Consider the following 27,530-nt stretch of genomic DNA (forward strand, 5'->3'; position numbering starts at 1 on the left):
ACACACACACACTATATATATAATTTTTAATTTTCAAAACAGACACAACACAAAGAATCCTCCTTCTTTACATACTGTAGAAAGTGTATCAGTTGGTTACAAAAGACTTTCGTGCATCTCTTCCACAGTCGTCAACCATAATTCATATTAACTCAAGTATGTTAACTCAGATATATTTATACATATTACCATCATCATACCTCCATTTTCATTTGACTATAATTGTTTAAACGTCCTTCACCATAAAATATATCAAGATTTAAAACATAACCACATAGTGGCATTTCATTTGCTATTTCTAATATCCTCCAATAACACTGAATCCTTATAGCCTATTCTGGCTAAACATCCATAATATTTAGTAACAAAAATCCTCCTTTCCAAATCACTGTTTACAATTTACATTTACTTTTCTTATGTTGTACCCATGCATATATATACATTGTTATCATTATCCCTCCTTTATTTGACTGTGTCCTTTATCATAACATTTATCCCCTAATAAACAAAACTTAACTAAATTTAACTTAGTTCTTTTTTATTAGCCTTTATATATATTATATATAAGGCTTGCATAAATTCCATCCATGAAAATAGCATTTAAAAAGTAAGATAACCCACTGTCTAAAACCATTCAAAGCTTAATTCCGCCGCTTATTTCTTCTGTTCTCAAATTTAAATTAAGCTTAAGTTTTTTATAGGCAGTCTCTTTTAAAATGGTAAAAATTCCTCACCAGCTGGAAACACTTTCTCTTTCTATATCCTTCTGTTTTGGACCGCCCCGACTTCATCAGCCTGATGGCTGGACTTTTTGTCGCCTGCTTGAAGAACTTCTCTTGGATCGATCAGGGACTTTGCGACGTCCCTGTGATCAGCAAGATGTATTCTTCCTGTTCACCATCTCTGAGGGATGGTTTATGTCCAATGGGACCACCCAGTGGCAAAAGTATCGACTGCGGTCTTGGAGCATCGAGACTGCACGTCTATATCGTTGCGACGTTGGCTCCTCCCCTTATAGATATTCTTTATTAAGGAGCACCAGCATCTATCCCCTTGCTTTTAAACCTGCTCTTTTGACTTCAGTTGTATGTGCTTACATCCTGGAGATGGGATGACCACGAGCGATCTGATAATAATTACATTTTAACGCATATTTGAAAAGAAAAGTGATGCTGCACCACACCAGCTCTTATCTCAGGAGCTGTAAATAAAAAGCTGAGTTAAAACTGGCTTTTGATAATGATAGGCTAATAGGCAAAGCTCGATTTACATTTGATTTTCATATGGTCATTTGTTTAATGTGAGAGCTTTAGATGGATTTTGTTTCTTAACTAAGGCTGTGTCTAAAGTGCTCTTCTCATTCTGTAACCTCTGTAATTTCACAAAGGTCTTTGTTCTCTGAACTCCACCTGTCCCAGAGAAATCACATGGAAAACATGTGTTCTTTCATCCAAATGCTTTAACAAATAGCAGAAAAATGAAACAACCTCTGAATGTCCTATACCTCACTTATACGAGGTAGCTTGCAGAAGGTATAGCCTCTGGTTTTTTTATAGGGGAAAATGACCAGCATGAAGGTACCAGATGCTTCCTGCAAGATGATTTATACACAGTCATTCCTCAACTTACAACCATTTGTTTAGTGACTATTTGAAGCTACAATGGCACTGAAAATGACTATCGCTGCATCCCTATGGTCACATGATCAAGTCAGGCACTTGGCAACCAGCATGTATTTATAATGGTTGCAGCATCCCAGGGTCACTTGATCATTAGTTTCAACCTTTCTAGACAATTTCCCACAAGCAAAGTCAATGGGGGAAACCCAAATTAACAACTGGAGTGACTTGCTTGATAATCGTGGCAAAAAAGTCATAAACACCAATGTGACTCACTTAACAACTGCCTTGTTTAGCAACAGAAGGTCTGGACCCAATTATGGTCAAAAAACAAATGCTGGCTGGGGAATTCTGGGAGTTGAAGTCCGGACATCTTTTAAGTTGCCAAGGTTGGGAAACACTGATCTAAACTTCACTATTTTTTCCAGGGCTGAATGTTGAGTTATATAATTATGCCAGTAATAGGACTTTATTAAATACAACTTTTTTCCATAAATGGAAATTATCCCAGTTATTTAAATGGTACACTGACACCTGAAAACAGTGATAATTATGCCAGATCCATGAATCTTTAGTACACTCACAATGCTTTTAACCTTGGCATTGGATAAGAACTTAATGTTCAAGATGGCACAGAGATGTTTCTTTCTGTATCGGAAAGAGGAAAAAAACTGGATGAGAAATGACAGAGTAAAGTAGCAAGAAAAATGGTGAGGTGAGATGAGAAATTTTAGCTTTGTATGCAGTTATAAGGAGCCAGACTGGTGTAGCGGTTAAGTCATCAGGTTAGAAACCGGGAGACAGTGATTTCTAGTCCCAACATAGGCGCAAAGCTATCTTAGATGATCTTGGGTCAGTCTGTTTCTGCCAGCTGTAGGAAAAATCGGTCATAAGTCAAGGGCTATCTGTATACCATCCAACGGCAGCAAATTTTGATATATATTGCATAGGATAGAATAATCCAGCTTTTCTTTCTGCTTCTATCTTGCCTTGAAGTTACAAAAGGTACAGTAGGCGTAGTTCAAATCAATGCATTGGAAATGGCACCGTAATGCCTGAAAACAGAAATGATGTTGGCAGCGTGACACCTCCATGAATGTCTAGCACACTCGCAATGTTGCTAATGTTGCTACTGGATAATTTCTTAATGTACAAGATGGCATAGATATGTTTCCGTCTGTATTGGAAAGACAAAAAAAAGAAGCATGAAGAATGACAGAGCAACGTGGCGAGAAAAATGGCAAGATGAGACGAGAAGCAGTCATTTCAGCTTCGTGTACAGTTTTAAGGAGCCAGACTGGTGTGGTGTAGTGGTTAAGGTAGCAGATTAGAAACTGGGAGACTGTGAATTCTAGTCCCACCTTAGGCACAAAACTGTCTAGGTTGGGTCAGTTTTTTTCTGGTTGCTGTAGGAAGGAGGTAATGGCAAATTACTTCTGAAAAACCCCGTCAAGAAAACTCTGAGAAGTAGACATAGCAATAGCAACTGCTTTACAGTGCTTTACAGCCCTCTCTAAGCGGCCTACAGAGTCAGCCTATTGCTCCCAATAATTTGGGTCCTCATTTTACCCACTTCGGAAGGATGGAAGTGTGAGGCCTGTAGTTATGTTCTTTTTAGGATCTTTGGCCTGCCACACTTTTTATTAATTTCCTATGCTGTTTTATTAGTGTAGTAGTTGGGAGGGGGGAATAGAAAGGAGTAGGATTGTGGAATGTATTGTTGTCATTCTTTTATAGAAGCCAAGGTCATCTTTTGTCTCCGCACCTCGACACCTGACCGGAACCAGAGGGGTGTAGATGCCAGCGTGGAAGATGATGATTGGAACATGTGATGGATTATGGGGTGTGGGGATAGATCATGAACTTTCAACTGGGTGGAATTCCAGGAAGAACATTAGTGTTGGAATTCCATAGACGTGCTAACTTGCCTGTATGATTAAAAGGGAACTTTAAGGATGATTTTGCCTTGGTCTCTGATGATTTCATAGATGGTATTTAGAACGCTAACAGGAAGGCTGAGTAAACCTTTAGCCTGGTGAGATTTGAACTGCCAAATTGCAGGCAGCTGGCAGGCAGCAGAAGCAGCCTGCAGTACTGCACTCTAACCACTGCACCATCGAGGCTCATAACTGAATGGAAGAAAAAAGAACCCCATTTATAAAAGACAACAACAGATACTCAGATCAAACAGAAACATGTTTCAACGTGCCCCTTTCGGCCACAAAGATAGCACTGGAAAGAATGAAAAAGGAAGAAACTCCGCAACAAATACCCCGTTTCCCTGAAAATAAGACCTCCCTGAATAATAAGCCCAATCAGGCTTTTGAGCGCATGCACTGAAATAAGCCCTCTCCCGAAAATAAGCCCCCCTGAAAATATTGCAACAAAGCAGCAACCATGAGGTGACCACACTAGCTGCCTCCTGCACCTCAAAAATAATAAAATCTCCCTGAAAATATGGCCAAGCACTTTTTTTTTGGTGGTGGTGGGGGGAAGACAATAAGACCCTGTCTTATTTTCGAGGAAACATGGTATTTCCCGTGGAGTGTCACTTGTTTTTTCAAGGTAGAAGCTGCATTTTTCATTCTATTGTTATTCATTATACATGGGAACGAATAGAAATCAGTTTCTTAATTGAGAAGCATTGATGCCTTCATTGAGAGTACGAGTCACCATTATAGTTGTTACAAGTCCTAACAGTTGTAAACAGATCAGTGACAGATCTGATTTTACATTTGTTACTTGTGGTGGGGGTTAAGTGAATGTGACAATCATAAGGGCGAAAGCTGTGGTTCTGAAGCAAACCCACTGATTCACTGTAGTAAGGTTTTGTCAAAAGCCAGACGTGCTGGTTTTCAGCAAAACTGCTGTAAAATATGATCATCCAATCGTTAGAGGCGCAAATGGCCATAAATGTGAACATGACTGTAGGCGGGGGGATAACAATTGGAACCTCAAATCCAGATTGTAAGTCCTCTTTTTTAGGTAGGTTGTAACGTCTAACAGTTGCTAAGCAACCGATCGTACGTCAATAGCTACCTGTATACCATCCAACTGCAGCAAATTTTGATGTATATTTCATAGGATAATTGAAGGAGAATTTAACCTTTTCCTTCTGCTTTTTTCCTGCCTAGGAGCCACCAAAGATACAATAAGCGTGGCTCCCATCAGTGCAGTGGAAACCTTCATTTTTCATTTAAAGCGATTTAGATGCAGTATGAATCTAGTTCTCAAAACCTTTTGAGATTTCAAGAAACTATGTTGCCTGGCTTTTGCAAACTGCGTTTAGAGGGAATTCTAAGGGATCTCAAAGGGGCTCCCCCCTCCCTAAAAGGCAACTGAACTTTTTCCCCCCTTTGAAAACGTTTCACTTTTCATCTGAGAAGCTTCTTCAGTTCTGGAGGAGAAGCAAAATGTTTTTTTATACAAAACCCCAAGAAAGTCCAGTTGCCTTTTGGAAAAAAGCACTATGATTTGGGTGGTTGCGAATCTCCATAGCTCTGAGAGATGCAAAATTGGGATTCTGTGGTTTCAAATGAAATGGTGGGAAATGCACACATTGCCCATATGCTAGTGTAGATGGTGGTGTTAGTGGCACAAAATCAGAGGAATCAATTGTTACTGGGTTAGTCCATAAAAGAAAATTCATAAAAGATTTTTCCCCCTTACTTGATATCAGGATAATTACTGGCAAGTGCACTGACTTCAAGTTTAATAGCATCTTGATCTTGAAGTCTGATGATTTCAGCCAAACTTGGGATAGCAGACTTCAGCCATTTGGCATTAGACCCCTAACAAAATAGAATAGACAGTTTAAATATTTCACTCTGCAAATTCCTACCAATTATAAATTCTCCCACCCATATACTTCGAAATAATGCTCAAAATAGGAAATGGGCAACCTAAAGCCTGCATGCCCCCAACTTTTTCTTTTTACCCCCAACCTCTGAAGACCACCTTAGCAGCCTCACTGAAAAATAAAATACACTTTTTATATAGTAAGAGATAATTTTGTAATCATGCTTTTTTATTTGCTGCAAGGAAAGTTGGAAGCGTCTTCTTTCTATTTCTTTTTATCTTTTCTTTCCCTACCTTTGTCTTTGTTCTTTTCTGTCTGTTTTTTTTAAAAAAATCTTTATTAGTTTGTGTTAATTGTTGTATTCTTTTTAATACTTTCAATAAAATATGTATTAAGAAAAACAGTAGTACACTTTTTCTTCTAGAAATACAGGTAGTCCTTGACTTATGATCACAATTGAGTCCCCAAATTCCGGTACTAAGCAAGACAGCAGTTAAATGAGTCACATCCAATTTTATGACATTTTGTCATAGTTATTAAGCAAATCACTGCAGTTTTGAATCATTTGGTTGTTAAGTGAATCTTCTTGCCCCATTCACTTTGCTTGTCAGAAGCCAGCTGTGAAGGTTACAAATGGTGATCACTTGACCCCAGGACACTGCATCTGTCATAAGTACATGCCAGTTGCCAAGCACCCAAATGTTGATCATGTGACCATGGGGATGCCACAATGGTCATAAGTGTGAAAATCAGTCATAAGTCACTTTTTTTCAGTGCTGCTGTAGCTTTAAAAGTCACTAAATGAATGGTGACAAGTCAAGAATTATCTGTAAAAGCAAGAACATATATATGGGACACTGAATAGGGGAAGCGCATGTTTTGCTTCAATAAGCAACCAAATTCCTGAAATTGGAGTAGGTGGCACTGAAAATTTCAGCAGCACCCTCTCCAATGATGTAACTTGACTATGATAGTATGATACTATTGTTGTTGTTGTGATTATTATTATTGAAGAAATATCGCGACCTGGCCATCGGAACTATGCGATTATTGATGAAACATGTAACAGTGATACCCACTGTCATTGGGGCACTTGGTACCATGTCCAAAAATTTTACAAAATACATCAACAAATTGCAGCTTCCTGCAATAACACCAGCGGAACTGCAAAAAACTCTGCTACTCGGAACATTGTACATTTTAAGAAGATACATGGCAGATACCTAGGATGCTGGCAGCAACCCGTGTCAACCATGACACCAGTCAATATTTGTGATACATTTTAAAACAGGGCTCACCAACCTTTCAGACTTCAGGGACCACTAAATTCATAATTTTTATGATTTTTTAATGAATCCCACGGAGCACTAATATGAATTTTTAAAAAAGCTAAATAGTATTTAGTACAATATAAGAAATGCAAATAGTTTTTCTGTGGATCACCAGTGGGCTGCTGTTTTAAAATGTTCAGTTGACTGAGTTTCATGTTTAATGAATAAAAGAGATAACAACACCACCGGTGCTCCGAAGGCGTCAGGGAAGCCTCCGGACGGTCCCTGAAGCCTTCGGAGAGCTCAAAATGATCCTCCGAGCAAACCGGAAGTCACTTCTGGTTTGCTTGGAGGGTCGTTTTAAGCATTCCGAAGGCTTCAGGGAAGCCTCCGGACGGTCCCTGAAGCCTCCGAAGGGCCTCCGGGGGGCAAGGGAGGCTCTTTTTGCCCTCCCCAGGCTCCTATAAAGCCTCTGGAGCCTGGGGAGGGTGAAAAAAGCATGTAAAAATGGGGGGTCGCATCTGTAGTGCGCGCATGCACACGGGGGGGGGGGGTGTCACGCATTGCATTATGGGTGCGGCACTGGTGTACAGTTCTTAATCTAGCAGGAACTTTTCAGAATTTTGTGGGAATTAGGTTGGAAAGAGAGGAGAGTAGGCTTACTGAAGATTGACGTCTGCCTATCCCCCTTTACTGCCAAAATATTATTTCACAGCGTAAGTACCAGTTGGCTACCTGAGTTTAAGCCTGTTATCTGTCTCTCCAAATCATCTATTTGTTAAACAACAAAGCCTTTTCTCTCTAAAGTGAACATTACTGGATGCTCCAAGGTCAACGAGGCATCCAGACTGGTATTACAGGACTGGAGATGCAGACTTACATTCTCTCTGCAAAATTTGTACAAAATAGAGGCATCGCATTGGATAAGTTCAGACCATTGATTTTGCTTTTCAGGAGATTTGAGTTTGATTTTTCTCCATAGAATCTTTTGAATGTATTTTTGGACTAGATAGAGGTGAATTCTTTCCATGATAACCTATAACAGAAGAAGCAGAGGTTAACTTTTTTAGATCAGTTACAGGGGTGAAAACAAATTCTACTGTCAGAGTTATAAAAATGCCATCAACAGGTGCATAACTGGTTTCTCTTAAGACCAAAATAGTTTCTATGGCCTGTGCTAAGAAAACATTTTTAATGTATTTCCTTAAAACAAAATCTCTTGGGGCCACATATTACAGGAAATCCTCAATTTACCCCCATTCATTTAGTGACCATTCAAAGTTACAATGGCACTGGAAAAAATGACTTAACAACTGATACTTGCACAGTATGACTGTTGCAGCATCCCCATGGTCACGGGATCAAAATTTGAACCACTTGGCTACCAGCATGCATTTACAATTTACATTGATTGCAGAACCTGGGGTCATGTTATCTCCATCTGTGATCTCCCCAACTGGTGTCCAACAAGCAAAGTCAATGGAGGAATAAATCAAATTCAATGATGGATACTTCAGCAAGGAGCCATAGGTGGGCTATTCTTCAGTAAACAATTCCCAGCAATTCCACCCAGAGAGAATAGTGCGTGGCCTGGGAGTCATAGTTCAGTAATATCTGGAAGGGCCTATATATCCCACTCCTAGTCTACACTACCTAGCAAGAGCTACACAGTTTCAGATGGTTTTCTAGCATTACCTGGAGAGGGTGAAGACTGGAAACTTTGGACTGCATAATATAATAATAATAATATATTTATTTCTTAGCCGCACCCTCTCCCGAAGGACTCGGGGCGGCGTACAACAAAACATACGAAATAAATATGTAAACAAAACAAACATATAGTAAAGACATACACTGTAACATACACAAGGAGGAGGACGATTGATAAAAACAATTAAAATACAGTATATAAAACCCCTAGAAATTAAATATAATTAAAATACCCAGTTAAAAACCCGTCAGGAGCGATATGGTTAGATCAAAGTTGAGCCAGGCCAGCTGCTTGAAATAGGTGAAGTCCACCACCAAGTTACAATCACTGTAGAGTACCAATAATTCATACAAAGTTTCAAATCTCCTGTTTGTAGTTTCTTACCTAGTATATACACTGCCATTATCTCATACAGTAATGAAAATCTCATGTATTTGGATTTATGTGTTATTTTTTGATCATTTGATTTGAAAATATTGAGAAGATTATAATTATGATCGTGAATGATGAGAAATAAACAGTAAAACTGCTTATGCTGCTCACCAACCAGATCAAAATTCCATTAACCATCAATTTGAGGAGCTAATAAAGGAAAGGGGTGTGTATTAAACTGGAATGTCTACTAAATCTGATTGGGATTTAATCATGTATTTTGTATGTAATTCAGTCACATCTATTCTACATATTTTATGCATGCATAAAATGGAAATGAGATTTTATTCAGTGTACTTTACACCTGCATAAATTTATAGGCAGGATTTATGTATGCACATATTCTGATCGCTGCAGATTTACTGTCTAGAATTAGGAGGTGAAACAAAACAGATCTTTGCTTGGGAATTTATATTGGATTTTAGAAACAAACGGTAGAAGCTAAATCTTCTCATCAGCCACTGCCTCGTCAGGAGCCTTCCAAGGCCATAAATTCTTGAGGCACTTAAACCTCAAAAAAAGATTCTATAAGGAGGCCTTGACTGTTGTGGATTGGAGCAGGGAAGTTTTTCTTTAGCACATGGCATCATTTTCACCACAATAAAGACACGAATCTTGTCATTTCCATGAGCCTCCTGCTGAGTAAGTCAATTCATAAAGGAGGAATTAAATGGATGGAAAGACAAGGTTTAAAATTGAGCATGGTGTCAATCCTGACAAAAACAAGCTAAAATCTTCTAGAAGAAAGAAAAAGAGGCTCCTTTGTTGGAGTTATAGAATGGGACCCCAAGTGACATTGGCAGCCTTGAGCCGTTCCAGGACAGCGCGAGCAAGGAAAACTGGAATGCTGCCATGTTCTCTTAAAAAAAAGATGGAATATAATTTAAAACAGGAAAAAGAACCATTGTCCTACCATTTGGTCACTCTTAGGGATTCCAAAGATGCACTAACTATAATTGTGAAATGGAGAGGGGGGAAGGGATTTTTGATGCCTGAAAAATTCTGGATGGTTCTCTACTTCCAGAAGACAACTTCTCCCCTTCAAGAAGCAACTCTTCTCTCATGTTTTCAAATTAAGATTTCAGCAAAAATGCACAGGGGACTGGATCTAGGAAAGAGTATTCAGAAAACCGAGAGTTCTTTTCCTGCTGTCTTCATCTGATTCCATCAGAAATAATATATTGAAATCTAGACCAGAAAAAAGATATTTTAAAGATGAGTTTACCTCTTTGGGTTGAAGTCACCTTGGTGGTGATGAAAGGAAAATGGTGGCTCTCAACTTTAATGTAAGCTGTGCTAAAAAGCCTTTAAGTTTTTCCCCTCCTGTAATTAGTTTTCAAGAGGGCGTGGCGGCCTAGTTGTTAATAATCTAGGCTTGTCGAACATACGTTTCTTAGTTTGAGACCCCAGCACCATGTGACAGGCTCCTGTTCTTGCCCCAGCTGCTGTCAATCTAGTTTAATAGCATTCTGTGCACCTCGGGATATAGTCGTGCCAGCCACATGACCATGGAAGCATCTTTGGGCAACGCTGGTTCTCTCAGAGAGGAGAACTGCCCCTAGAGTTGGATACAACTGGAAAGGGGAAACCTTAACCTTTTTTAAAAAATGTGTTTTAATGACTCAGCTGCTTTTGATCTTAGTTTATAACATTTGCACCATTCTAACAAATGGAGGCAGAAAACAGTTATTTCAGAAAGTAATTAACTATGCATACATCATGTGTATTGATTCCATTTCCACTTTTTGATACATTGGTTGTGAAGGCCTTTGTAAGAAGCTGAAGAAGCTTCTTGCATGAGAAGCGAAATGTCTTCAAAAGAAAAAAACAAGGAAGTCCAGTTGCCTTCTGAAAAAGCACCTTTGGGACAACCATGACCTGGATAACTGAGAATCTCTGCAGACTTTTAGTTATACAATTTGGGATGAACACCCTTTGGTGTGGGAGTGGAAAGGATTTCCAGAGGAAAAATTGCAGACTACAGGAACCAGGAGCACTATTCAAGTAACCCTGAGGACATAGATAAACCTCCAAGTGTTTCAAGGACCCTCTAAAAGGATGCAAATGACCAGCTGTCTGCAAGGAATATAAATCCTTCCATTCCCCACTATCTTGTCAGAGTTGAAGAAACATTTTGGATGAGAAGTGAAACATCTTCAAAAGAAAAAACAAGAAAATCGAGTTGCTTCCTGAAAAAGCATCTTTGGGGACAGGCTTTTGAAAGGTTTCAAAACCATGTAAAACATGTTTAAAAAGGGAAACAGGTAATGATGGCAATACATGTATACACCATGACAAGTTTTTTTAAAAAACACATTGAACTCTTATTTGTCCACCTCAAGGTTTAGGTTGCATGAATTGGCTCACTTCATTCTTAGTATTAAATTTTGAAAAGCATAAAAATGTTGGCACTTGCAGTTCCTTGCATCAGCTCACCTGGCGATGAGGGTTTTTAAGCATCTTGAACACACAGATACGGGTATCCAAGGCTGTAACTATTTCATCCATAACGCCACCACAGGAATCCCATTTCTTGTCATTAAACTTTTTCAAAAGCGCCTGAAGAACAAATTTTAAAAATTGTTCCGTTTTTTCCCCCAAAAAAGAAATTCCCATAAATCCTCTTTCTTTGAGGAAAAACTTGATTAGGTATTTTTCAAGCAGCAACTAATCCTGCTAGTTTAAACGTGACTTGAAAAAAATAAATAAACAAAGACACTTTCACTATCCTTTCTTCTTCCTAGCTCAGACTATCACACGGTGAGCTCCTTTGCTCCCTTAATGTTCATTATAATTTATTATAAGCACTTTAGGCAACTTTTCCCAGACATTGTTAAGATGGTTATGGACACGTTTTATTTTGTTCACTTTCTAAAAATGTTTTTCTGGGAGACACTATTTTTCCACTGAAGAGTAAAAAGCAAGGATAACTATTCCATTGGGAATGGGTAGTTTTCTTGGAGGCTGACAAACCTGTGGCTATTCTTTTTAATCCATGCCCGTCCCCCACCCGTTGCCTTCCAGTGGAAGAGAAAACTATCATAAAACGTAGTCTGCTTTTCGCAGAATAGTAGGATGAAGGTTTAAGTTTAAGTTTTATTAGATTTATAGACCGCCCCCTCTCCCCAAAGGGACTCGGGGCGGCGCTTTTCCATCCTTAGAACTCCAGAGAAAGTCATCTCTTCACCTTCACTGAATGGAGAAGGTTTAAGTTTCATCTTATGCTTTGCCTCAGGCAGCAAAGAATCTTGAATGAGCTGGGTAAGTAGCTTTGTAGTATATATCTGTATATATCTGTAAGAATACCTGTATATCCTGAAACAAGGGTTCAAGAAGCCCATTAACCCCAGTCGTTTGAAGGTCATCAAGCATGGAAAAGATGTTCGTTTTAACATCGCTCTCAGTTGAATCTGTGCTTTTCTCTGTATGGGCCCTGAAAATCCAATTAATAACGAATTAAAGGCCTGTTTTTTTAGCTATTTTAAAACATCACTTCTTTTTGCTTACAGCAGCTTACAAAATCCAGTGAATATAATGCTATGCAATCCTTAACCAAAAAAGTATACATAACAAATCAGAATAATGACAGGAGCAATAATAATCATAATGGTTGATAATACTAATGTATTATCTATTCAATTTCGATGCCGCCCAACTCCAGGCAGCTCTGGATAAGTCTGCATAAATTACATCCATTTAGCATTCAGTCTCAAAAGGAAGCAGCACCTAGCTAATGTCTGTGCTTGGAAGCGAAGCAGAACTAGGTCAAGTTAGCACTTTGAGAGCAGACCTCCAGCGAGTATCAGGACTGCAAGGCAAGTTGACTGGCAAATTAAAATAAAATCCAGAATAGAACAATGGAAACTATTGCTGTAAAACACAGATGAGGCCATGAAGTCATTACAATTGAAGTTCAACTTGAAGGATACCTTCCGTTTAGCATTAAATGAAGACATTCATAACGAGTGGGTATTTGAAGCTTTTCGAATCCTGACTTTTGGCTATAAGATCTGAGCTGCAAAATCAAGACCACAATTCATCAACAGCCATGAGATATTGGGTGGCGCAGTGGTTAGAGTGCAGTACTGCAGGCTACTTCTGCTGACTGCCGGCTGCCAGCAGTTTGGCAGATTGAATCTCACCAGGCTTAAGGTTGACTCAGCCTTCCATCCTTCCAAAGCGGGTAAAATGGGGACCCAGATTGTTGGGGGCAATACGCTGACTCTGTAAACTGCTTAAAGAGGCTGTAAAAGCACTGTGAAGCGGTATATAAGTGTAAGTGCTATTGCTATTATACCTTCTCCTGTCTTACTAAAAAATGTCATATGAAAGATTGAATTGACCAACTCTGCTGCCCATTACAGATATATACATACATACAAACATATAAATTTATTACACACCCATTACACAGTTGGTGTATGTATATAAATTATATAAATATAAATTTATATACCAGGGGTTGTAACCAGGGGTTACAATACCAGGGGTTGTAACACTAACACAAGAAAGAGTATAAGACAAATCTCCTAAGAAAATGGATGGAAAATGGAGGTAAGAAGTTACATTGTGAACTGCTATGGAAATGTGTAGTTATATGCTTATGAGAAAAAGGAAGAAGAATGTTTGGGGTAATATTGCAGTGAAAGAGATTATGGGAAAAAAACTGAGAAGGTTCAAACATTTTGCAGAACTCTATTATGTAAGAAATTTGCAGTACTAAATTCTGTTCTTACCGGAAATTCTCGAAATTGTGCATGTTTGCAATTATTATCGCTTCAAAATATTGATTCTTTTTATTTTTTTTAATGAAAGTCTCCAGTTCTTTCTTGTAGCTAGAGAAATCATAAAAATGAAAACAATCATTAGTAACTTTACACTGGTAGCCAAGCATGCCATGATATCACATTGCCAACAATTTGCTATCTTACCATTGCAGAAAAGTCAAGAGTTCTGTCAAAAGTAAAGCTGACATTTGGTGGCCCAGCTCTGGAGTGTTGTCCTTAACGCACTCTTGTGTTTCACGGATAGCCTAAAACATCCATCCCCCCAAAATCAAAGAATTAGTACTTTTAACTTTTCAATACACAACTCTCCCATTCTACAAGCATAATCTTCTATTATCTATTTATATATTATTATTATTTAGTATAATTACTCTGGAACGCCTCAAGCAATTTCAACCAAACTTGGTACACATGACTTAACCTCTGGAGACAAACACTATCGGAGTAAGACACCCCTGATATGTGTGTGTGTATGTTTCAACATAACTCTGGAAAGCCTGGACCTTTAAGGAGGGTGAATGCAGCTTCCTAGAGTGGCAATTGTTTGTGATGTCATGGGAGGGGGAAGAGAGCCTGATTAGGCTAGTACAGGTGAAACGCAAAAAATTGGAATATTGTGCAAAAGTTCAGGTCACACGAGTTTGCTGGCCAATCAAGCACAGTAACCCCATAGTCATTGAACCAGGTTTTGGTGCTTTTGGCAATGTGGGCAGCTGGAAAATGAAGTCAGCATCCCCATAAAGCTTGTCTGCGGAAGGAAGCATGAAGTGCTCCCAAATCTCCTGGTAGATGGTTGCGCTGACCCTGATCTTAATGAAGCACAGTGGTCCAAAATCCTCTTTTCTGATGAGAGCAACTTTTGCCAAAAGCACCAAAAACTGGTTCAATGACCGTGGAATTACTGTGCTTGATTGGCCTCTCCATTCTTCCTCCATACTCTGGGTCCTTGGTTTCCAAATGAGATGCAAAAGTTGCTCTCATCAGAAAAGAGGACTTTGGACCACTGAGCAACAGGACTTTGGACCACTGTGCTTCATTAAGACCACGGTCAACGCAGCCGTCTACCAGGAGATTTTGGAGCACTTCATGCTTCCTTCCGCAGACGAGCTTTATGGGGATGCTGACTTCATTTTCCAGCTGCCCACACTGCCAAAAGCACCAAAACCTGGTTCAATGACTGTGGGATCACTGTGCTTGATTGGCCAGCAAACTCGCCTGACTTGAACCCCATAGAGAATCTATGGGGCACTGCGAAGAGAAAGATGAGAGACATGAGACCGAACAATGCAGAAGAGCTGAAGGCCGCTATTGAAGCATCCTGGTCTTCCATAACACCTCAGTAGTGCCACAGGCTGATAGCTTCCATGCCATGCCACATTGAGGCAGTAATTGCTGCAAAAGGGGCCCAAACCAAGTACTGAGTACATATGCATGCTTATACTTTTCAGAGGTCCAATATTCTTCTATGTACAATCCTTGTTTTATTGATTGCATGTAATATTCTAATTTTCTGAGATTGTGGATTTGGGGTTTTCATGAGCTGTACTCCAAAATCATCACAATTATGACAAATCACAGCTTGAACTATCTTGCTTTGCATGTAATGAGTCTTATCTCATATATTAGTTTCACCTTTTAAGTTGCATTACTGAAATGAATGAACTTTTGCACGATATTCTAATTTTTCGAGTTTCATCTGTACAACAGTAGGCCTGTGAAGGGAGCCTGATTAGGCCAGTACATAGGCCTTTGATTGAGCGTGCTCCCTCACACAGTGGATCTTTAAGGCTTAGGTGTCCCTCACACAGTAAGCCTACAAAGTGCCAGGATTGTAGACAGGGTGGGAAAGAGGAGCACATGGGAGGGGGAAGAAAGAGGGCAGGTATGATGGGCATGGGAGCAGGGGAACAAAAGGCTCTATAAATCTATAAATACCCAGGCATCAGCTAGTCATAAATATAAACATCTCCTCCAACAGGATACCAAGAAGATTTATTAGTAAGCAAAACAGGATAATCTCAAAAGAACAGAAAGAAATGCATACCATTTGAAAATTAAATAGCAAACTTTTTCCAAAAACAAATAAGACTATGACTTCTGTTTCTAACCTTCAAATGTTACTTTTTGTCCATATTTTTAACCCACTCCTCCACAGCCCAATCTGATTAGTACTTCAAACTTCCTTTTCCAGGCTTACTGAAAGCAGGAAATTCCTAAGGATGTTCAAGTGACAATAGATTTTTTGTGACAGTTTCCACATTTCTATTCCAGAATGTCAAGTTTTCCCAGTTCTGTAATTAAGTACTTCCTGCTTATGTTATAAGCTGAACTCTGTGACTTCACTTCAATAATCAGAAATGTTGAGGGTGTGTGTCAACACACTTTCAAATGAAAAATAGAGTAACCTTAATAGTTATGATGTTGGGAAACTTTGAAACTGGAATTGAATTTTGGGAAGTTGCACTGGTTTGCTATGTTTTAATCAATGCATATTGTTTTAACATTTAAAGCATCTTTTGGAGCTGCAACTTTGTTTCTTTAAACCTGCCAAGTTAAAAGTTGCAATAGGATGTGGTTTGTCAGGTTATGCAAAATGGGGAAATCTCAATTGGTTGAGGTTCTACAGAATCCTTAGATGGAGGTAAAGCAGGAAGCAGTTGTGAAGATCACAGCTCAGGAGGAGGAAGCTTGCAGTGTTATTGATACATTTCTCGACTGCCTGGAGTAAGCACAAAACCTGAGCAATCTTTAGGTAGGGCTGCAAGATTACCATTCTAGGAAGAAAAAAGGCAAAAAGCAGCCTAAGTAAAGAGCCAATCAAAAAGCCTAAATCAGAAAGGATGGTATGGGGAAGCTAGACATGAGTGGGTAAAAAGAAGACTATTCTCGACAAGAATCCAGTGGGCATGACATCACTCCTGGGCATCAGATGATTGTCTCAACCCTCTGATCTCAGCCCAGGTTCTCTACCCTTCTGTATCTGCATTTAAAACTAACCTCATTGGGAGTCTAGTTAGGATTGGTCCCTTAACTGGAATATACATTTCAGTTAATTTGCTTGAACTCTTACTAAAATATTTTCTCTCTATAGAGAAAAAAATAATTAATTCTTATCAGTAAACCTTCACTGTATTAGTGGAATTGGGTTGCTTTTCTCTAGTAAAACAGTCCAAATCTATTTTAATTTTCTATCTTTAATTTTCATTTTGACATAAAATGGGAAAAGTTATAGATAGGAGACTTCCCAGGGTCTGGAGGTCTATGTTGTGTTATTTTGGGTAGTAGTAGTAGTAGTAGTAGTAGTAGTAGTAGTAGTAGTAGTAGTAATTGTGTGAGAATATGAGAATGTGTGTGTGTCAGAAGAACAGGGTTCAAATCATAGAAAAAATGGATTTAAAAATGGTTTTAATCAAACCCATGGATAAGAACATCTGGAATATGTTTGCACAATTCTCAATAAACTAAGAGTTTATAAGGCAGTCCAAAGATCTGGAATTAAATGGTTGAATGTAGGAGTATTGCAAGTATACCAGTGAAAGTTCCACATCAGGCCATCCATTATTTCAGGGGTGTCCAAACTTGGCAACTTTAAGACTTGTGGACTTCAACTCCCAGAATTCCCCTGCCAGCTGGCTGGGGAATTCTGGGAGTTGAAGTCCACAAATCTTAAAGTTGCCAAGTTTGGACACCCCTGCATTATTTCAAAGTTTTATTGACTTGCTGTAGTCAGGGTAAAAACAAAAATAGTTTTGCTTTCCATTGTTTGTCTTGGCATATATTTTCCTTTAAATTCTCCCACTGAAATTAGTTGAAAATTACTCTGCCAGATTCAGCAATAATAGTGTGCTAGAACTGGGAATGGCCCGATGGGAAAAAAGCAAAAAAAGAAAAGATCCAGTGGAACCAATATTACTCTGAATGTCCAGGAATGCCACCTTGAGGTGCTTCTACTATCAGGGTAGATTTATAATTATAGATTATAATTCCTTTCTACATGAATGCTGGAACAATTTTTCAGGAGTTGATTGCATAATACATACATAAACACAAAATATTTGTTATTTACCTTTATAGCATGTATTGATAATTCACTATGATAATAATCATTCAATATCTCTGGTGCTATCTCTTGCGTCCAGTTCCTGACTTCCATTTTCAAACAGTTGTCCAGACAACCTCTAATAAAATCCTTTGTAAGAAAAGAAGACCAAAATATACAATTAGCAGCTATCACTCTAGAAATGCACATATATTTAAATCTAAGGTGCTCTTAAAATGACTGACTAGCAACTTCGCTGCATGCTATGCTACAATTCCTCCACTAAGTGAAAAAGTAGCTCATGAACAAGGATTTTGAATGCTGGGCTTCAGTTTAATAGGCCTTTGCCCACCCAACTGAGCTATGTAGGGATTGAAAGCTAATAAGGAGCCAAAATGGTCCATCCGCAATGAAGTGTCTTCTGGAAAGTCCCTCATACAAGAGTGGTTATCCTCTCTAATAATAGGAGCACCTATAATATTTAGGAATACATATTAGTTTTCCTGCAATAGCCCTTGGTTTCCTAATGAGGCTGTTCTGGGAATATGTGAGTGGAAGAAGGACAGACATCAGCACCAGGGAGACATTACCCAATTCTGGGCTCTGGCATCTACTATATATTGGACGCCAGGTGCTGAGCATGGGAGCAGAAACATCTTTGCATCTACATTCCAAATTGTAAACTACCCAAGAACAATGAGGAAAAAAACCTGATAATTGGATCAAAACAGGAATTACATAGTGAAGATGGAGTTCTTCTTTCCCCCCCATTGTATTAGCAGTGCAGTATTGAATAACCTGTAATAGCTGCAATGGAATGTGGGAGCTACCCTGAAAGATGGGATAGGGGAAGAGATGCTGCTTAGGGAACAATCAAATAAAAAGGGGAGCAATCCACAACTGAGCAACGGGCAGAGAAATAAGCTTAGAAAGGATCTGCTCTAATGAATCAGGTGGTAAAAAGAGACAGTGGGAGATTTATACTTTCATACTTGCCCGATACCATTAATATCTCCTTGTAATAAAGTAGGATTAGCTCACCTCGTTGCATTTTTTGTCTGGCCCACTTGGGAAACTGACAGTAGTTTAGTTTCAAGTGTAATATTAAATTAGAAGCAGCTTACAACCACAGTGGTTTTGTTCCACATACCACATTAAATCAAAGCTAAAGAAACAAAACAATGGTTGCAGTACATGGGCCTGCGGGTGGGGCAATCCAAAAAAACCAACCTGGTAGGTGTGAACACAGAACCCAATCTTAGTCCTTATGTGTTAGAAAAAAAGCAGGGCTTTGATATTGAGGTTGCACCCGCTATACTTTGATTATTTTGGGGGGGATCCTCAGATGGGTGAGATGTGAGGAGAACTTAACCACTGTGAAAAGTGACAAGTTGAATCTACAACTGAAGAATAAATGTGACACATTGCATCAATTCTTACATGAACATAACTAACTTGAAAAGCTATGGAGGAAAAGATAAGCAGAATTCTTACCATTTCATGAGTCAAATATGTTTGTTCAAGGTGTTTGATCAGTCTCAACGGCAACAAGTTTCCAATACTAGCTTCATCCAACTCCTTAACTAAAACACTGTTGTTTTTAATATCACTGAAATAGCCAAAAAGTATCTCATCAGCTGATAACATATTCTTTCCTCATTGTTTGATTCAATTTCCCAAAAATTCTCAATATAAAGCAGATGTGAAAGTAGGCTATTTGCCACAGAATGCTTGGATTCCAGTGTGAAAACCACCCATATTGTATGACCAACATTTCACATAATAATTGATACCGGCAACCTTTCTAATGACAATCCAAGCTACTGAAACAGGGGTGGGAAATGCCTTTAAAATATTTTTTTAAAAGGCGGCTAGATGAACCGACTTTGCAACAGGCAAGGAGTCTAAAAAGCACTGTAGTTGAATTAGTGGGGAGGACTGAGGACAATTGTTCAAAGTTCATTGAAAATAGACACTGCTTTTGAACATGCATACCAAGTCATTGTTCTATTTTCTCAAATGGAGGGCAGTTTACATTTAGATATTTTCAAGACTGCCTTTTATGTTACAGCCAAATTTCTTGATAATCCCTATTAGAATCTAAATAGATATAACAACAGTCTCCATTATTGAACAGGTTCAACTATATAATAGCCTAACAGGTAACAATGAAAGACGCATTCTTAATCCTACTCTGATCAACGTAGGGCTGCTTTACACCATCTTAAACTATTTGTTTAAAGATTCTTGTCAATGTGCATTTCAGCAAACAATTCCCTGGAATTGATCTGTGTCTAAATTGGCAAGACTTGCATAAAAACCCAGATACAGTATAAACTTTACTTACTTTGGATATAAATTTTGTGCCCAGTTGAGAAGAAGGTAAATGTCATCTTTGTTCAATTCAAACTCGGCAAATATCTCCATCTGATGTGAAAAGTAATTGTGGTAAAACTTGGCATAAGTGTTGCACACCTGAAAATGTTCAGGGTAATGATGTTTAATATGCTGCACCACTGTGATCATGTCTTTCTTCATAGTCTTACCCATATGCAAGAAAGTGTTACCAGTGGAAGAGAGGTCATTGTTATAAACCAAAGGAGGTGCATTCATTCGTTCTTCTACAGATTTCTGGATAGTATTCCTCCATTCCTCTTTCCATGCTCTGAGCTGGGAATGAACAGATCTCTCCTCCTCCTCCACCCACATAACAACTGCGCTCACGGCATTTTTCAGCAATTCTGGCTCTGTTGATGCTATGCTGATAGAGGACTCTATGGTGTTGAAGATCTTTTGATATAAAAGTTCTAATAAATCCTCAATTTCAGTCTGATTGTCCAATGTTTCGTCATCATTTCTGCTGTCCAGATTGCTGTTGGATTTTTTTTGCATGATGAGATGTTCACTAGCTTCGTAAAAATGTTGGCTCTGAATCAGCTTCTTGATTTGGTCAACTGGCAAAACAAAGTAGACATACCATGGTAATCAATGTCACGTGATTGATAGGTTACTAATTCATTCAAGTTATATTCCCCCAATTTCAAGTTAAGTCTACTCAGAACAATTCATAGTCTAAAAGTGTATGTAGTGGTTTTTTTCACGGGGATAACAAATTTAGACAAATTTAAAAAGGAGGAAAAATATTTTCTCAGTATGCTGTGTTGGGATGAGTCTTGCACTTCCCAGCTGAGCAGTTGAGGAATCATCCTCAACTTATACTATTTCAACCATGGAAAACTAAGTATGAGCTCACCTTGACGGAATCTCAACTAAGGAAAAGAAGAGGTAGGATGGGTTTTTTGTCCTTAGTAAGCTTTTAATATCATTTTGGCCTTATGCCCCTCAAGGATGCAAAATAAAAACTGAAATAAGCAGACAAAAGACTGGTCTAGGAGTCTTATATCTTGCTCATTCTTTATTTCTCATTGTTAGTCTAAACATTTCTGTTATCTTATTTTGTTGAATTGATCAGTCCATTTTGAAAATAAATGTAATGCACCATTCAGGAAGTATCTGTTATTCTGGATGTCTGTATAGATCTACTGTATAGATTTATATCATTTGCATTAGGGCATTATTGTACCAATAGTGCCAATAGCTCTTGAATGAAAGGCACATTAGAAATCTAACAAAAATATTTTAATCAATTAAAATCATTTGCAGAATTAAATCAATATGTAATTTACATGCATTTAATTGCTCTTGCCTGGCTACAAAGAATTTATATTCCATGGATACAAAAGTATTGTCTGTTACTTGGGAGTGATACCTGGTTCAACATTTTGACCACTGCAAAGTTGACTGCAATATGCTTCCATTAAATTGTGGTTTGACTGCGCCTCAGTTGGGTAGAAAGTTATGTTTCTGACACCCCAAAATCCATTTGGGTTTTTACAGAGCTCCTTTATGATTAATAGTAATCAAAATAAATCAGGAGCTCACTGGCAGAAGTATAATGTTCTTCTTTCAAGTGTCAATGAGTAGCAGTTGTCATGTGTCATTTATCTGAACAATGATAAGTAATGTGTACATCTGCACAATTTTATCATAAATCTGTGGTGCAGCAGATGCAAAGAGTTGTAAAGCACAGAAACTTCGTCTTTCAACCTATACTCTGATAAATTAAGGGAAGCTGGAGTGGAAGAAGCTGAGCATGGTTTTAAAATTTGAGGAAGAAACATCAATACTGCATTGTGCTGATATCTGATAGTTGAAAATGCAAAGGATCTGCAAGCTCCAATAATATAAGTCAAGGAACAGAATGAAAAAAATCAGACTAAAATATTAAGAAGACCAAAAGAGTGCCGGCAGGTATAACTACCAGCCTTAGAGACTGATGAGGATATTAGGATATTGAAGTGATAAATAGCTTCTGCCTTTTGGAATTGACCATCAACAGTAAAGGAACAAGAAGCTATGAAATATGCTACAGACTAGCACCTGGTAGAGCAGCCATGGATGCCTTGGAAAAGATATTCAAGTATTGGCTCTTTTGAAGGCTGATGTTGGAAAAAGACTCTTGAGAATTCCTCTTGAGGACAGTCAAGAAAATGAACAAATCGATCACTGAACAAATCAACCCAGAATTCTCACTTGAGGCACAAATGACCACCTCCCCACCCTCTTTTTTATTAGCAAGGCCTAGTTTGACATAGGGACACTTCATTAAAAGAAAGCCCTTCTCTTTTGCAGATCATATCATTTCTTGGGGATGAAAAAAAAATCATATATCATACATTAAGCATCAAATTGGACAGGATAGTCTACATGGCTTTCTTACTCTATACAACCCCACTAATTACTTTAGATGTCATTTTCTTGCATGGTAGCAGATATAATTTTCTAAAACAAGATTGAAATTTCCAAGAGGGTTAATTCTAGTGAAATTTCAGCTAATTCAACTTTGAAATTTTTTATTTCAACATTTAATTAAAAACATTTTCATTTTTAAGATTCTGTGGATGACACTTAGAATACTTTGAGGGCTTGATGCCTATCTTGTCAACTCTTCTTGTAAATCTACAACCTACTATAGCATATAGCAGGGGGTTCCAAACTTGGCTGTTGAGGAATGCTGGGAGTTGAAGTCTACAAGTCTTAAAGATGCCACGTTTGGAGACCCCTAATATATAATGACAGGCTTCTATATGATCATTCTGTACCTGTGATTGGCTGACAGTTTTCCTCCTCAGGTTTCTTTTCTTTTCTTTTCCCACCTTTGTCAAATAAAAAACGACCAATTATTTTTCTTATTCCTGCTTTCTGCTTTTTCTTATCATGGTCTGTTCCAGTAGGTCCCAAAGGTGATTGAGGAAAATATTCAAGGGGAGGAATCTGCTTGTGGTTCTCAGTTCCCATGTGGTTTTGGGGCTGGGCTTCTTCAGAGGATGATTCAATTGACAATGAATCAGGTTCTGATTCAGAAGATATCGAAGCTTTGGCTATCTTCTTGTTTTCAGCCTTTATAGCAGATTTTGGAGGACTGCTATAGAAAAAGGGCCTTGATTTTAGCATCATCTTCTATGGAAGACCCTGAAAATTATATGATGAAATTATCAGACTCCAGAATTTTCATTCAGTAAGTAAAAAACAAACAAACAAGTAATACTATAGGAAAAACAGAGATAAAACATTACCAATATACTATGTCAATGTATTCCCATTAATTGAGAAAGCAAAAATATTCTGAGGCTTCAATCCATGCACAATTGAGTGATAAGACTACAAGGCAAAATTTCCCCATAAGGCAGAGAAAATGTATAGCAACCTAAAGCAAAATAATGACTGAAAAATACATGAACACTTATTGTTTTTAATGTATTGTTTATTTTTCTTCTGAAGGAAAACGGCAAATATTGACAGCAGGTCTCACAAGGGAGGAATACAACCATAAACTAGCTCTAATTGTATCTTAGAAACAATGGCTCTATAATTTTCCAAGTTTAAAATGCTACCTAAAAATTATGGGGAAAGTACACATGATGTGAAATGTTTCCTTTTCCAAACTACACTCCAGAATGTCTATAAATGCAGGACTTTTAAAAAACAGTCCTTCAGAGATAAGTGCCTAAACAATGGAGCTTTCTTTGGATTATAGTGTGGAGTATCCCTTGCCATTGATTATGCTACCTGGAACTGATTGAAACTGAAGTCTAAAATATCTGGATAACATAATGGTTTATATTAAAAGCCATCACGATTAAACACTGGATCGTCAATCCATCCTAATGAATTGCCTCACATCCCATCTGTACATTCTAAAACAGGGGTCCCCAGTCCCCCCCGGGGGCCACAGCCTGTTCAGTGACGTGTGAGCTCATGCACAACCATCCCATCGACCCCATGCCGGTCCACAAAGCTGGAAAGATTGGGGAATGTTGTTCCAAAAGAATATATGTTTTCAAAAGTCTCTAAATTTAGTTAGTTTGAAAAGACTACAAATTTATTTTTCATCCTAGTTTTCATCATTTATTATAAATAACTCAAAGTTGTGAACATACCTAACATGCCTTCCTCCCATTTTCCCCTCAATAACCACCCCGAAGTGGATTGAATGGAGAGATAGTGACAGAGGCTATGGCTATGACGTAACTGGTTTTCATGTATGGACTAGAATTCCCAGTGCCAGCAATTTCTAGCCTGGTGCCTTAACCACTAGACAAAGCTATTCTCTGCTGAAGGATTTCAGCTCCGTGCAAGCAGGGACAGAGCTGAAATTCTCCAGCCTCAAGCACAATCAACCAGCCCCAGAGGTGACAGGACATACTCTTAGCTGCCAGCAACAGCTCAACAACTTTCTCTTGATGGCTTCTCCACCAACTTTCCAAGGAAGGGGTGAAAATGGCAATCACATGTTCATAGGGAACTTGGCAAATAAATGTGAATAGGTTGCCTAGCACTCTGATCCTGTGACTGGGAGGGTTTGGTGCAATGTTTTGTGATGGTCAGAGGTGCTTTTACAAGTCATAAAACACCCTTTATGAGACTACTGTTAATATGAACTGTCATTAAGAAAATGGTCATAAGTGAAAAACATTAGGTGTAAATAAAAATCTGTTCAAAATATAAGCAATGGAAATGCATCAAATCAGTTTTATTAATGCGGTTTTAAAATCCAGTTTTAGCATATTGCTTGCAAAAAGAAAGGGAGGGTATTCAAGAAAATGAAAAAGCATTTGAGACTAGAACAAAGTCATTACTTGAACACATTCCAATCAAATAAATAAGTACTTTCATAAATTTTACCAATTTCAACTAAACTACAGTATTATCCTGTGGTTTGAATGTTTTTCATTAAACAATATAAATGGAATTGCTTGAAATATCATCATCAGTTAAGGAAGACTGCATAAAGCTGACACTCTGCACTTTGGGTTATGAATATGATGTAATTCTAGATGCAAATGAAAGTTTTATTTCACCCTATTTCAGAAGAAAATTTACACTTTTAAAATAAAAAGAAATAAACCTGGCATTTCAAGCCCCCTGAAAGAATCTTAAAAAAACCTCCAGTCCTAAAGTTGACCTTCTGCTCCATCTGTGTTCTATGGCTTGGCTCACTTGCTTGATTGGATCACTGCCATGGAAGTTGGACATTCTGTGGTTTCTTTGGGCCGCTGATGTGAGAGGATATTTGGAGACAGATGAAATTCTGTGATAAGCAGATTTCTTTCTACGCCCCAACAGCTGCCATCCTTCCTTAACTTCTACTACTGGTAGTAGAAGAAAAACTTGCTTCCATCTATGGTTTGCCTCTAGTGTTTTAATCAAACCAGATTACTTTTACAAGCCAAATCTTGTTTTCAGATCCTGGCTTATTATGAGACAATTCAACTAGTCAGCCTTGGTTTGGTTAAAGTCCTAAACACACCACAAATTTAGGTTTTCTTGTCATGTATAAATAAAATATGTAATATAAGATCTGAATGCACTGTGTACCTGTGAGTTAGTATATTGTACACCTGTTGATTTGAGTCAAATATTTAAAAACCCACCAATACTGACTTGCCCCTTAATGAACTTACTATTTAATCTTTACTGAAATACTGCAATTTTGTTCAAATGTTTTAAGCCATGGTTTGTTAACTGTTAAAATTGAATAAGCTATAAACGACAGAATTCATATGTTACATTAAGCAAGTCTTTCCACTTAATGTGTGGGATAGTAATAATAAAATTATAATATTGGAAATTGCCATCGCAACACATCTCAAAATCATCAGATCCGAAAAGATGACCCATAAGTCATAATTTACAAGGCACCAATAGCTGGATTTGAACAAAGCCTAAGTTTTATAGGGCTTTTTTTTACCACGTGGTTTCCAATTCTGTAAATTCCTGGCCATGGGAATTCCCTGGCTACAGTTGCTATAATCCACTTAATAGATTACTAGGAGCTCCCCTAAACCCGGGAGGCCTTATTTTTAATTGAAGTCAATCCAGAAGCCCCTGAAAGTCAATGCCAGCGGCTTGTAGTTTTTCCAAAGAGAAACTGGACCCAGACAGAAGACAGGGACTAGGCTTAAGGCGAATCTTCCGGGAAAGTCTATTACTGTAGTTAAAGAATTTGCTGTTGCAGAAACCCATGTTTATTTTGGTTTACTTTGGCCTCTCTTGAACAGTTCCAAGAAGAAGAAAAAAGGGCAGCAGACACAGAAAGGAAAAGGCCAGATCGGGTGGGGGGACAACTTTCGCGAGATCCGCCACTTCCACTGCGTTCATACATTACACTCACTTTCTGAACTTGCCCCGAAATCATAAACTAACCAACGGGCTGAAGTTGCACAAGATGCAAATAATAAGAATAATAATAAAAAAAAAAAACCAAGGTGAAAAGTAACCAAGATTAGAATAGGTGGCGCAAACACAATTCGTGGGCTAGATCTTTTAATAGAATTGGATAAGCCAGTGCGGCGAAAAGAAGCGCGTCGGCGACGACTTACGGTCTCTGGAAGTCAGCGCCGGCACGCGAGCCGTCTTTCTCCACCGGCCGAGATTACACGCGCTCTACTTTGGCAGAAGTTGCCACCGCTCAGGCCTATTATAACAGGGAGGAGGCGGGGAGGCGCAGCCTACGCAGCCCTCGGAGGGTAAATGGAAATTCCGCCTCGCCCGAAATGAGGCTCAGAGAAAATTTTCCGGAAAGTGTGGAGTTTCCAAAAATCAGCCCCGGCTTCTCTTCTCCCCAGGGACCAGTCGAGCGGCGGCCACTCGAGGGAGATTGCATGGAAAAAAATAGTAGCAAAGATAAAACAAAACCCTTCGCCCTTCCGCACGTTTTTGAGGGCCCGCAGTGAGAGGGCGAGGGACGAAGACGCTACTCCGGGCGGGCGCCTTTCTTTGGTTCCCCCACTCAAACGCTTCAACAGTAAGGCTGGAACCCTCCCCGCTCACTCCGTCCCCCCTTCACCGTCCCAAACATGGAGAGGGCAGGCAAGGCGCTGGAAAGGACTGCTGCCGTCCGTGGCCAAACCGTTTGCCCGCCGAAGAAGGAAATGAAAAACCGGGCGCAAAAGGAATAGCCGCTTTTCTACCCACGCTTGCTTACTCACCTTTCCGCCAGCAGGAATAGCAGGCTTGCACCTCCAACTGATTCGGAGTGTAGGTTCACTTTTTTTTTTAAAGTGGCGAAAGACCATTACGTGTCTACCCTGAGTGGTTTTCCCTCTTGAAGATGTACTTGGCCACCGAAAGATCAGTTATTTTCCTCTGCAGAAAACCAAACCTTTCAGATAAAAACCACAGCCTCTACTCAACCCTCAGTCTTTCTTTCTGCAGCAGGCACCCGATAAATACTAGGGGGCTCCTTGGTGCTCTCTGAGCTGGGTTGTTTTCCTGCAAACGTTTCAAGACAACTAGACACAAGAACGGAT

The 27,530-nt window shown here is 38.8% G+C and overlaps 1 protein-coding gene across 2 annotated transcripts; it reads right to left on the reverse strand.

Annotated features, from left to right (window-relative positions):
• Positions 1-27,530, reverse strand: TNFAIP2 (TNF alpha induced protein 2). Of its 2 annotated transcripts, none has more exons than XM_081968326.1 (12): positions 27,210-27,530; positions 22,821-23,190; positions 20,006-20,612; positions 19,153-19,267; positions 17,686-17,808; positions 13,764-13,864; positions 13,569-13,667; positions 12,139-12,265; positions 11,269-11,391; positions 7,570-7,725; positions 5,289-5,410; positions 1-2,796 (listed from the first exon to the last, which is right to left on the reverse strand). In XM_081968326.1, exons 2-12 carry the CDS (start codon positions 23,173-23,175, stop codon positions 2,646-2,648), a joined length of 2,079 nt encoding a protein of 692 aa, XP_081824452.1. In that variant the 5' UTR covers positions 23,176-23,190; positions 27,210-27,530; the 3' UTR covers positions 1-2,645. The 2 variants fall into 2 exon arrangements, with proteins under 2 accessions (XP_081824452.1, XP_081824451.1); XM_081968325.1 differs by lacking the exon at positions 27,210-27,530 and adding an exon at positions 26,601-27,159.

This window comes from Natrix helvetica, assembly GCF_964273705.1.
Source record: "Natrix helvetica genome assembly, chromosome: 1".
Lineage (NCBI taxonomy): Eukaryota > Metazoa > Chordata > Lepidosauria > Squamata > Natricidae > Natrix > Natrix helvetica.

Excerpts from the sequence above, each read along its gene's own strand:
- TNFAIP2 (XM_081968326.1), bottom strand. The coding sequence starts at position 23,175 with ATGATGCTAAAATCAAGGCCCTTTTTCTATAGCAGTCCTCCAAAATCT. Across the intron at positions 13,865-17,685 it reads TATCAATACATGCTATAAAG|GCTATCCGTGAAACACAAGA; the intron begins GTAAATAACAAA and ends TGGATGTTTTAG. Across the intron at positions 12,266-13,568 it reads CACAATTTCGAGAATTTCCG|GGCCCATACAGAGAAAAGCA; the intron begins GTAAGAACAGAA and ends TTGGATTTTCAG.